Genomic DNA, 14095 nt, shown 5'->3' on the forward strand with positions numbered 1-14095 from the left:
ATGAAAAAATTATAAAATGTCATTCTGAGTTTTTTTAGGATGAATAGGGATGGATTAGGGAGTTATTATGGTAAATCTTTTCCGTTCATATTTGGAAAGATTAAAAAAAAACAATCTATATGTATGTAATCACCAATATACCCCTCTCAACCATATTAGTATTTATGTATTATTTAAGGGGATGATTCTCACACACACTTTTTTGATCCTCACACACTAATTGAGTATTATTAGAAGAGTAAAAGGTTAAAATAAGTGTGTGAGGATCAAAAAAGTGTGTGTGAGAATCATCCCCCTTTATTTAAGCTAAAACAACTAGAAAAAACTAGTCGCACCTTGTTTAAACTAGTTGCACCTTGTTTTTCCGTATTCGTTACATTAGCCTCCTAAGCCTAATTAATCATTTTTCTTTTTTTATTTTACTTTCCTTTCAACTTAAGATTACATGCACATATTTTATAGTACATTTTTTCCCATCATCATTCACTCTTCTTTTTCATCCTATTCTTTTCCACTTAATAAAAATAAAAAAAAAAAAAAAAAAAAACTCAGAGAACAAAGAGTAAAATAACTTTTTAGCCATTTGGATCTCGACTATATAAATTGAGTAGGAAAATGGTACCTTACTCAATTCTTTCCTATAATTAGTACTGATACAATTAACTTACATATTTACACGTGAAAAATAAAATGTTAATCTTAATTTTAATATTATGTATAAAATTATCAATAATACTAATACTAATACTACTCGTAGATGGGGCTGTTTCACTTTCTTTATCTATCGTTTGGATTATATTTCATATAAGGCTCAACCACCCATTGTTATGATCAAATTACAACAATCATATCAAAATAATTAATAAATAAGAAATCCTTTTATAAAAAAAAAAAAAAAAAAAAGTAGGTCCAACTTATAAAAAACAAATCAAATTGTTGACTTAACATTCCTATAATAAAATACATAAAATATTATCAATACATAAAATAATAAATTACACTTTTCCTTCATACTGGAAATTCAATTTGTAATCGTGTTGTAGATTTGCCAAAGTGTTTCTGCAAGGACCCTCTGAGAAACAATACCACAGTAACAGTTAGCAAGCAGTTATACATTATTATGTCCAATGAAGGAAGATCATTATATATCACCCATGCAACATTCTCCCTTATTACTCGAAAATAAAAAAATAAAACAAAAAATAAAAAACCTTAACGTCATAAAACCTTGTTAAGATAAAGATGTATTTACCTCCTAATACAGTGTGAAGATATTGGAGATCATCTGCCGAGCACGCATCTATTAAAGCATATACACCTGGTCTCAATGCTTCATCTATTTCCCTGTATTTTCAACAAGGCTTATATTCAAATGATTGTGCAGATAAATATAATATGCACATAAGTCACTTCAAGAGGCAAAACCAAAATTCAAAGCACAAACAAGTCCTGACTGAACCAGGAACTGCACGGTCCAGTCCAGTCCAGTCCAGTCCAGTCCCGTCCAATATCTATTAATCTGCAAGTGAACTGGGTCCCTTTTTAACAATTTTACAAGAGAAAATCTTTTGATGGTGTGTGTATCAGTGTTATATTTGCCTAACAGAAGTGAAAAATGAACAAGACAAGCGGTCGAGTATAGGCAACCAAGTCAAAACAGGAAACTTTGGTATAGATCAAAACAGGTACAGTTGACCCGTAAAAACTTTTCTGTAAAAATGTTATTTTTAATAAACAGTTATCGTATATTGTACGGAGTATAAGATATATGATATCCAGACGGCTGCTGAAATAAAAGGTTCAAATGTATAATGACGAAACTCACCTAATGATGCCAGCTTTGTGAGGACCATATCCTGAATATACAACTATGTAACTGGATAAAAACAGGCGACAATCCTGGCCGACGAAATCTTTCTGTTGCCGTATCTGCAATAAAATAAAAAATAATCAAAACGTGTGATTTGTTACAACTTCTAAAATCATCATCACATCCAAACATTATTTTACCTCTTCATATATTCTTCGAAGGGAAGCGCCACATTTTATTCCCTCTTGTACCCCCCATACCAAATAGCTCGTTTCAACAGTTTGATCTTTATTCACCATCTCCAAACAATGAAGAAGAACAGAAACAGAAGCTTGTAAAAGTGAAATGTGCCGTAAACTTCCCCTGCAGTTTGATAAGTTAATTAGTACAATCACCTATGTTTGTTAGCAAATAAAGTTAACAATTTTACACCACTTATGAATGGGTCGTTTCGGGTTGTGATATTAAATTTAAATACTTTTTAAAAAAATGGTTACTGGCACAAAAGGTACCATATCTAACAAACTTTCATTTTGGATACCTTTTTGTACCATATACAAATAAAAATAGAAATTTTGCACGAAAGTTCCTTAAGAAAATCCCACTTTGGTAAAAAAAAAAAAAATCTAGTAAACCCACACAACCAGCCAATTATGCCATATCTTCTTGTACAATATGAAACATTTTCAAACATATTTAAGATCGAACCTTTTGTGATGCCTAAGAAAAGTGTACAACATCTGGCAACACGCAGCATATAAATCAATTAAATATTGTCGATCTATAAGCTGGTCATCCATGCTCTGATTGTTATCTACGATGAGAATACGTTGAAAAATTGTTGCTGGAATAGTGAGTGCTTGTGCAACAGAGTACGCATCCATTTGATAAAGCGCATGTTTCCCAGACACTTTAGTAAGTACCTCAATACACATAAGAATTACAGATCCCGGATCAGGATCAGCACAACTAACTAATTTAGAAACAGGGTTTTTGTTGAAGATTCCTGGGCCCTGCAAATGATAGATAATGTTGAAGATGCAACCCACTGAACCCAAGATATCAGCCTTCACCGTGCTCAGGCCCTTCCGACCTATTCAAGACCAGTAATCGTCAGTATGCGATAACTTTTTATAGTAGTTATAATTTGGCACACATAACGTATACATATCTCAAAAGGGTATACAAGTAAATGATGCATTTTAGTAAGAATTTACCTGTAATAGCTTCAAGAATTAAATCTAAGCAATCAATGCCAGCAGCAACAATGGAAGAAACTTTTCCCCCACCAGAAGCAACCAGGGCTCTTCTTATAGACTGCACTGCAGAGGATAAGTACGACTCTGATGGTTTTCTGACCAAAACCTTAAAAGACATCCGTAATCGGTTTTTGAGTTCATCTAAGCTTGAAGATCCACTAGGATAAGCACATTCAGGGTCATTAATAGTCTTTGTACTCGATTCGGTATCATGAGATTCCAAAGTAGCTCCTTTTCCTTGTAAAGATATACATTTCCCAATAGCTTTTAAGTGCAAATCAACCAATCTTGAATAAACGTTTGTAGGCAAAGTAGAGTTGGTTGTAGAAAGATGATTTGCAAATTCTTCAAGAAACTTTCCAACCCCATCTAAGAATACGAAACCAAACTCTGATGGTGTTGTAGTGTTAATTGAGAACTTTGATAGCAAAATATCTGAACTACTTAGTAATAGATTAACCAAATTTAATGACACCGATGTTTTGATCTGTAAATTCAGCCTGACAATCGCTGAATAGGCAAGAAATAGCTGTCTGAGGAAAAATACAGCTTCAACATTTTCTCCATCTACAAGGCTGCTCAAAAAGGCATTATTTATATGTAACCAGCCCATATCCACATTTTCTAATTTATAACTTTTCTCCTCGGTTTTAAGTAGCTTGTCATCTTGAAGAAGCATGTCACACAAAAACTTGTTTATAAATGACGTGTAAGTATCGATGCAGAGTTTTAACTTGTCAACTGGTTCAAAATTTCTTCTAAGAAATATGGCTTTCAGATTTATGTTTTGCGAGTCCATATGGGATAATGTAGACGAGAGGCCCCACAAAAAACCCTGAAAGCAAGCTAAGATAGAAGAACTTTCATATAAAGTTGTTTCACCTTGACTGGTATGAATGATTTGTGAGTGATCTTGTAGTGCCTCAGCAACTTGGATCATAAATTTGCATGCAACATCACCCTCTGAATGATCACTATCTTCTTGATCAAATGTGGATACAACATTTGGTTGAAAAACTTTCCTAGCAGATATAAGAAAATTGCTTGCGTGGACAGAACTACCCTTTATGAGTGTCAAAAACGCATATGATGTGTAATCCGTTAGTGAAACCATCATATCGTGCACTTGGGAGTCTTCATCTTTGGAGAACGTGTGCTGCAATGAGAGTAATGACTTAAAAAGCCATAAAGCAGGAAACTTGCCTTCAAAGTGTAAGGCAGCAAGTAAGTTTTGACTGGTTCCAATATTCTCCTCACAAAATGTAGCCATCAGATTTTTTAGAGTTTTCCGACAACAAAGAAGGAGCCTTAAGAGTTGATAATGATCATGAGCGCCATTGTCGCCCAACAAAGTGCCAACAATAACCCTGAAAAAAGAAGCATGTTATATATGTGCTGAGCCTATGTTCAAAGATTGTATAAGGAAGAGTTACCTTTCAAGGTTTAATATGCAAGTTGCACAGAGAGTGAAGGCTTTAGAGGTTATACATCTCTTTGGCATCCAGGAAAGAAAATTGAGTGAAGTTTCACAGACTGTATATACTCCCCCATTCCTAACAGATGGATCATCAACTTCTTGCTTACTGCTTCTTTTAGTGCTTTTTGAAACAACCAATGGGGTTTTAAGGGTCCTGATAACCTCGGGCCAATTAGGTTGCACTTGCAATTCAATATCTACCCCATTGTTGAATAAAGGTGACACCAACTCTTCCAAGAACCGAACAAACCTTGATGCCATATGCTTCCACACAAACTATTAAAGAAAAACAATATATGAGACAATTATTCGTTATCCATTTGCGGAATACTCAGACAGACATGAAAAGACAATAATATTAACTAAAGGTGCAATTCTATCCCATTTTTACTTATAAATGGGTCAACTTAATGTTTCATTTCAAACGGGTTAATGAAAAAAAATAAGCCAAAAGGAACAAAAGTCGCCCAAAGTCTATTTCCAATGCATACAACCTCCAAAATAGTTCTATGCAACCATTAGATCATTATTGTGATATTAACCTTTAGTGTACACAGTTAATGTGCTAACTGAATATACAGAAAAAAAATAATCAGACAAAAAGGTATTTGCTGGTCCACCCAAAGGCAACCTGCATTAAAAATGTTTTTATATATACCATTTTGACCGGTTACCAAATCAACTAAAATTCAGTCATTAATATATATCTGAGAAGCCAAGGCTCTCAAACATGGTCATTCCCCGTAACACACACACACACACACACACACACACACATGGACAGTAAAAGGATGGGGTTTATAATACCATCTTACTTTTTCCTCATAGAACATTGTGTTGCTGATCAGTTCCAATGAAATTCCTTGTCCTGTTACAGCCTTCAAATTCCCAGACTTATTGGCGTTATTATGCTCTCCAGATAGCTTGAAATTGGTGCTTACATATGGAAGAGAAGTTTGAAGAACAATCGAGAGAAACATTTTCAATTTCTTCTTAGCTGCATGCATGCTCCAAACATCAATATTTTGGCACAAAACACTCCAAATCGCAGAAGGCAGTGAACTTCGATCGATTGCAGCAACAGCTATATCACATGGATAATTTAGCTGGCATTTTTTCACTAAAGAGAGGTGTCCCATTAGATAGTTTACGAGATCCGTTGCCTCTTCTGTCAACTTTGAAAGGCGCTTTCGCAACCGTTTATTTCCTTTACCGTCATCATGAGATATCATCAAATCATTCCTTTTAATCACATATTCAAAGGACTTGACCAGCCTATTTAAGTCAACGAGCCTTTGAAGAATCATAGCATTCAAAACAAATATTAGAGGAGATACATCTATTGTACTTCCTTCAATACAAACCTTCGAGATTGTTTCTATCACATGAAGAAGAGAAACCGAACGTTGAGAAATCCAAAAAAAATAGCCTCCGTCTATTTCGGTCTTTTCTAACCAATCGTTTCCAGAATATGCTGTCAATGGATCACCAATCGCTTCTGACATCTTTTTGGATGTATTTGGCGATGCAAGACTGACAGCCTGGCGATATAAGCTTCTACAAGACATGTATAAATGAAAAAAGAAAGCAAAAATCCAGTGAGCGGAACACGTTTCATCTTTGCATCCAGAAACTTCCGACACAAACTCGTGAACGCTGTCCGATTGTTGTGAAATCAATATACTCATACTAGGACGAATTACAGTTATCAAATCAGTTAAAGAAACTCCAACAAGACTACTGTTACCAGAAGTGACCATTAACGAGTCCAAAACTAAAGCATAAACTTCAGATAAACCACTACCGACAATTTCTTGACAAAAATTTTCTGAATTACCTTTCATCCAATCGATAGATTCAGAAAGATCGGTAGTTAATCCTTGAATACACAAACTTACTTGCCCCTCGGGTATAGACTTTACAGCATTATGAATAGAAAGCCTTAAATCTGGTGAGCATAATATTAATCTCAATGATGTTGTCCATGACTCATAATATAAAATGGAACTTGAAGATTGTGAACAATCAGCTTCAATGGTTCGTACAGATGAAACCAAACTCCTGATAGCTTTACATAGTGCAAAAATTGAGGTACCCACCTATTAAATTATATACACATAAAATATGTTAGAAAGTATAATTCCACCATATACATTCAAGATAAACATACTTGCTAGTTGAACAGGCAAAAAATGAAGTACATAAGTACATAAAAGTATACTTTTTTCAAACAAAATTACATTGACATTGAGATGGTGAGTATGCAAGTGTACATATGTGCTATGTCATCAAAAGAGATAAGTATTGATTCAAATAAAACAAATACTAACCTGACGAAGCTCACTATAAAGGTTAATCATGTGACATCCAAGATTAAGTATTTCTGAAATTACTGACTGATCCTGCAAATAGGTCAAGGTGTGTCCAAGGGTCCCATACGAAAACATCAAAAGCCATAAACTTTCAAGATCATTACCAAGAACCTCATAATCAACTTCAAGCAAATAACGTATGCATACAACAAGCTCTTTGACTACCACCTCCACCAACCCCTTGCATATTCGACTATTTACATCAAAAGTTGATGCCACTATCTGACCTATTTTGGCAGAAAGCAACATTATTTTGTCACAAACTAGTTTCAAGAAATTAGCACAAGCCCCTTCAGAGGTGTCATCTACCCTTACATATACTTTCTCTTCTATTAAAGTGATAAGAATTGAGTTGATTGATTTGATTGTACAACTACAATTTTCTAACACTGGCCCTATTTCTACTTCATCTCGAAGGTAACCATCAATATCACCTAAAAAAGGCTCCATAATCTGCACAAAGAAATCAAATAGTGACTTCCTTATCTCGGAACTTAAAGTAACTTGTACACCTTCTTGCCTTTTGATACAATGAACAAACAAGCGAAAAAGCTCTCCTTCACCACATAATGCCAACGCTTTCTTCTCCACCGCCATTTTTGCCATCTTATCATAAAAGTGTCTGTGATAACTTTTAGTAACTGTTTTTGAATCTTTTGGCTTTCCATCGTCAGAAAGTTTATACTTTGCTAAGCTCTGTACGCTCAGAAATCCATCAATGTGTGATGGGTGAAACAATCCCTGACACAAAACTTCTTCAATGAGCTTTAGTAATTTACTCATCAAACCAAGTTTACAAGCACCATGTAGCACATGTAACAAGCACAACAAAGGTTCCAAAAGTCGTTCAACAAAATCTTGAAAACCATTTTTCTTATTCGGATGTAGCCTCAAGAACTTGGTGAATGGCTCAAGAACTAAGCACGTCAAATTCAAGACAGCCGTTCCCTGCCCGCTATCGTCAAGTTTGTTGGTGATAATTTTCAAAACAAGCTCAAGTACAGTACCAACGAGCGAAATCCACAAATTTAAATTTTCATTTGAAACTCCACCATGTGATGTGAAAATGGAGAAAATACAGTCAAACATTGTATCATATAGCGTTAACTCGCGCTCGTTAATATCTCTGATTTTCATACTCTTAGCAATGCAATGAATGACTTTCAAGATGTCCTTGGCGGAGCTCAATGAAACATGTCGTTTCGTAGCATTATCTAGGCAAAACTTGAATATTTCCCAGCATTTTGAATCAAAACAAGACCCACTTACACCGAACTGATCGGCAACCCCTTCATCCCTAATCTTCTTCTCTGATGAAAACAATGTTGACTGAATCCAGTCGTTGAGGAAAATTTTTACTCTTTCAAAGCTAACAACCTCTGAAGTTTGAATACGGTCCTCTTCTACTTGACCACAACTCAATTTCACAAACTTATAAGCCAGCTCCACCTTTCTGTTAAAAAATAAATAAATAAAACAAAACAAAATCAATCAAATATCTTTGAAATTAACCAATATTAACCTTCAAATAAAACTAAGACAAATGTCACAGAACAACAATTAACTTTTGGACGCCCAATTTCACCTTAAACTATATGATAACTTGTGTATTACTGTATAACAATAAGACATTAAACACGTTGCAGCCACAAGTAGTGAACTTTCACCAGATTGACACTGTATTTAACAAAATATTTACGTTAATTTGATCTAACAAACTACTATTAATTCCTATAACCATTTTACTAAGTATTACTGTAGTTGATATTGATATTTGTATCATATTGTAATGTAATGTAATGAAACTAAATCATGAACAAACTGAAATATAGGCTTACGTTTGAATATCGAGATTCTTATCTTCTAACGACAAAATTAGCTGCAAATTCCTCCACGGAGTTGCATCTTCAATCAATTTCATTGATGTTTCACCATTTAATTCGGTTGATTTGTTTACAGAATCGATACGAGATGATTTTGAAGCCTTTTTATTATTGTTCTTGTTTTCTGAATCAGTAGGCTTTCTCTTTTTTGACTTCATTGAGCTGGTGCTGCTTGTTACGGCTCGCGGCGACTTGTAATCCGCCATTGTAATGTGTAGCAAGGTTAGAGCTCAAAAAGGGTTTTGAGGGTTTAACTTGCCGGTTTTTAGAGTTGATGCAAGTGTAAATATTTACATAAATAGTCCCATGGTATTGGTGCATTTATATTTGAAACCTATTCTTTATTAACGAAGGTTTAAACGCTTTTTAATTTAGTACGAAGTACAAAAACATTCGGCCTTATCTATGTAAATACAAATACAAACTAAAAAAAAAAAAAATACATGCATCTATGCATACGCATATGTAGTTTATGATCGAGATTGAGAGATGAATCTTTAGGGCAGAACATAAAGAATGGTTATATATGAAATACGTAACTTATTAATCCGTTGTAATTTTTTTCCCTTATTTTTCCTGTTGTTGTTTTTTCCTTTTTGGCTCTAGCGCCTTGCTAGTGCCTCCTTTGTATTTGTAATTGTTGTCGTGTTTTTAATAAAATTGCTTGTCATTCAAAAAAAAAAAAAAGTGGTATAAAGAACCAATTATTTTATTTAGTTAGATGATATATATATATATATATATATATATATATATATATATATATATATATATATATATATATATATATATATATATATATATTTAAATCTTCAGCCATATTTTTATTAATTGTTGACAACAACTAAAATAAAAAATAAATAAATATATATATATGTACATTTGTTATTGTATGTGTATAAATTATCAAATAATCAAAAGCACGTATAAATATACGTTTTACAAATAAAAGTCCATATAACAATGTTTTTAACAATGCACGGTATGAAATAGTATAATAAATATGTTAGATTGTATCTTCACTATGGTAAGTAGCATAAACAAATAGATCACCTAATATAAAAACATAAGTATAATGTATACTTCGTAACACCTAAAAAATCGTGTCAAATAACTATTTTAGCCATCATGAACGACAACTTACAATATATTTTAAATTAATAGACTATTCTCATAAATTCATAATAAACAAATAAGTATAATAAAATAAAGTTTCTTTATGTATTTGAATTTGACACATACCTTACTCACAAACAACTAATCACCTATTCACTAGTCCCTCAACAATCAATGGCTATTAAATTTAAGCCAGAGCGATTGTAATTGAGTTTATTTATTGATCACTCAATTTAATCCTTGGAAAATGTGCATTATTGGGATGGAAACAACTGATTTTTTTAACTCCACATACACACTAAACATTTATGGAGTTGAATGTTTGATTTTCAAATCTTGTGCAACCACACACGTCAAACGTCTAGTGCACCTATTTACTACATATCCACCTCTCAACATGATTCCCAAATCCACTCAAATTTTAAAGGCTTCGACCCCAAACCTTCAATTTCAACCTACATATCCAAATTCAATACCAATCATAAAATAAATTACCAAATGAACAAACAACTAATCAAACGACATTAAAAATTCATCCTTTCAAAATAAATCAACACTGTTTTTGGATGGTCTTTCAAGATATACCAACCCAACCACTATTAACAGTGCTTTACATAAATTCGGTTTAATCCAAGGTATTTCTTGGAAACAACATCGTTGGCTTGCTTTTGTAAAGTTTGATAATTTTCATCAAGCCACAAAAGTAATTCAAGAGATGAATGGGAAGATCATCAATGGACGAACTCTGTTCGTTAGCTATGCGAAAAAGAAAATGAACACCAAAATAATTCCCATTTTCCGAGCCACATATTAATCCTATAACAATTGTCCCAATACCAGACATCAATCTTTCCATAAACCATGAAACAAGTGATCACTTGAAATTTACAACAGTCATAGTAAACAAAAACCCATTCAAAGCTCTAAAACTTTTCAAATGGCTAAAAAGTAGATTCATCTCAATCGCATCTATTTCAGCATGGGGAGTATATAGGTACATTGTGCGGTGTAAATATGTGAAAAGCTTCAATAGAATGACGACGGGTCCTACCATGAACGAATTGGAATTTACAGAGGTCATTCCAATGATAAAGAACAAACATAAATTTACTAGAATTACAAAGTTGTCGATTAAGGGTATTCATTTTGATTGTTGCTCGTCCGATTGCACCATTGAAGCGGCTAAGACTTTTGGGAGAGTGATGCATATTGATAGCTTGTCACACAATGTGACGATCGCTCCAAATCCATATGGACGAACACGTCATTCATCGATTTCATTGCGAGGTATTTGACCTCTATATGATACGTTTTGTAAATATTGCATTCTTTTGAAAAGGCACACCATAAATGAATATTTAAATCAAAGGTTTTCGACATCTGATGATTTCTACATATAGACAATCACCGTAATATAATAGTTTACAATAGTACTTTCGTTGACAATGCAGTCAAAATAAGATACATGGTGATGATTTGGTGAATGCAACGTTTCCTTGAAAAATATGCCATGTAACACTCCATGCACATAGCTTGTCTAACATATAAGCAAACAGCGGAAGACTTCTAGGGAACCTGAGAATAAACATGCTAACAAGTGTCAACACAAAGGTTGGCGAGTTCACAGTTTTAATGTTTTGCATAATCTGTACCTAAAGGTGGATTACAAGATTTCAGTTGTTTCATCCAGAAACGTTTATCAAAATATTCTACAAGATTGAGCACCCTGGTAACTAAACTTTAACGTTATAATAAGTACCCATGTTTTAACATACATGCAACCAACATGTACAATACACGCAAACCAACGTGTACTAAACTCAAATAGCATACGTCTGTTTTATAGTTCAGGCTAGGGTTTCTATACCTGGAAAAGACGGGGATGTCAAGCCCTATGGATCCATATACAACTATTCGCGCCCACCAATTCTTATAACCGGCAGTTACTAGTTACCAAAGCTAAGGGATTTTCGGTTCAAACTCGGTGTAGAATTTAGTATGTACTTGTATCCATTGCGTTTAAAATAAATTGCATGTATTCTCAGTCCAAAAATATATATTGCAAAAACAATTAAAAAGGGAGCAAATGAAACTCACCTTAGCTGCACATAAAGTTGTTCACCGAAATGTGACCGAAACTCGGAATACCCAAATAACCGTAGATCTCAACCTAGAGAACATATGTTGGTCAATAAATGTTTAACAAGCTAGGTCTGGTCATAGTGTATCTGTGATGTCCCGGAAATTTCTGACCAAATTTAAACTTAATCTTTGTATGATTAACATTTCTGAAACGATAAGCAAAGTCTGTAAAACTGAATCTCAAAATTTTTGAACTACTTTCATATATTCAAATACCTTTCGGTTATTCTTGACGATTCGCGAACAATTATATGTATATAGATACATATATATATACTATAACTTGAAAACGTAACAATGTATTAATTGTTTGATACTGTACATTAAACTTATTGGTTTAAATATTTATTTGAATATATATGATAAGTTGAAATATTAATTATATGAATAACTTGCGACGTATATTTAAAACGTGTTTATGAATGTTGAAAATATATATTAACTTGGTCATAAAATGATTTGTTATTATATATATATATATATATATATATATATATATATATATATATATATATATATATATATATATATTAACAAATAGCGAGACAACGATTTATAGAAGTAAATGACCAAAACACTCGAAAGTTTAAGATACACTTTGAATGATATAGTTTATTGATAATTTAAGACTATATTTTGACAAAGGTACGAGTCACAAAACGTAAATTGCGAGTTTTCTAAGCGTACAAAAATGCGTTCGAGAAACCGGAACCGGGACATAAGTCGAGTGACAACGTACGAGTCATCGGAACGAAAATTACAAGTCAACTATGCACATGAATTTAATATAATATATAATTAATTATTTAAATTATATATATTATATATACTATAAAATATTATGTCGACAAACAAGAAGTTAAAAATTTGTGAGCTGTCCCAGGGTGCCATGCGATCGCATGGCCTTGAAGTACAAATCCCATGCGATCGCATGGGGTACTTTTTCAGAAAAGGTTCTATAAATTCAAACGATTTCATTTCAATCACACACATATTTATTTATGTTACTTCCTCCGTATTTAAATTATTATTATTATTATTATTATTATTATTATTATTATTATTATTATTATTATTATTATTATTATTATTATTAAGATTAATATTATTATTAATCTTATTAATTATTAGTATTATTAATTATTAATTAGTAATATACATAAAATACTACGACGAGGTTATGAGCGTGTCACTTTCAAAAATGGGTTTTTGAGCGGGATAAAGTTAAGGAAATTATGGGTTATAGCTATGGAGGTTATGGGTAATGTTCATGGGTATTATTTACAAGTCAAGCCTACTGTTATCATCTATGTTGTGTCTACGTACTTTTCTGCAATATTGAATCACAATATTGATACGTAAGCATTTATATTTTATCTTTTATACATTAATTGTGTATGCATGTCTAGTGCTCGAGTATATATATTTATACATGTTTGTATGCTAAATTTCGTCGTTAAACAGTTTATAATGAATCACGAATTAAATACATATATTACTGGTAAAAGGTATATGATATACATGTTTTCGGAAAGCTGGCGAAAAATCAATAACTTTTTATTTAGACACCGAATAGTTTCGATGAACGGATTAAAAGATATGATCAACTGAATTATGATTGGCGTTAATTGAAATTGCTTTTGAATCTGCAATTAAGATTTAAATAACTTGTTTACGAGATTGATAAAGTGAACTTTTAAATATTACCAACTGAGTAAATGACTCCTTATATAAGGTATGTCTCGTTTTGTTGAACTATTGTCAAAATTGACTTTTTGAAACAACTTTGGATAACTTTTGTATGTCGATCTCGAGCATTAGGATTATGATACACTATGACCTGACCTAGCTTGATAGACATTTATTGACCAACATATGTTCTCTAGGTTGAGATCTACGGTTATTTGGTAATCCGAGTTTCAGTCACATTTTGGTGAACGACTTTATATGCTGTTATGGTGAGTTTCATTACTCCCTTTTTAATTGCTTTTGCAATATATATTTTTGGGCTGAGAATACATGCAATTTATTTTAAA

At 32.8% G+C, this 14095-nt stretch overlaps 1 protein-coding gene across 1 annotated transcript; it reads right to left on the minus strand.

The window, feature by feature from the left end:
• Positions 1–995: 995 nt before the first annotated feature.
• On the minus strand, positions 996–8993 carry LOC139855452 (uncharacterized). Its single transcript, XM_071844680.1, has 10 exons — positions 8757–8993; positions 6877–8371; positions 5362–6645; positions 4503–4822; positions 3028–4436; positions 2519–2903; positions 2011–2173; positions 1826–1929; positions 1253–1344; positions 996–1072 (listed from the first exon to the last, which is right to left on the minus strand). The coding sequence occupies exons 1-10, from the start codon at positions 8957–8959 to the stop codon at positions 996–998; spliced, it is 5532 nt and encodes a 1843-aa protein (XP_071700781.1). The 5' UTR covers positions 8960–8993.
• Positions 8994–14095: the final 5102 nt, after the last annotated feature.

Source organism: Rutidosis leptorrhynchoides, chromosome 1 (genome assembly GCF_046630445.1).
Source record: "Rutidosis leptorrhynchoides isolate AG116_Rl617_1_P2 chromosome 1, CSIRO_AGI_Rlap_v1, whole genome shotgun sequence".
NCBI classification, from domain to species: Eukaryota; Viridiplantae; Streptophyta; class Magnoliopsida; order Asterales; family Asteraceae; genus Rutidosis; species Rutidosis leptorrhynchoides.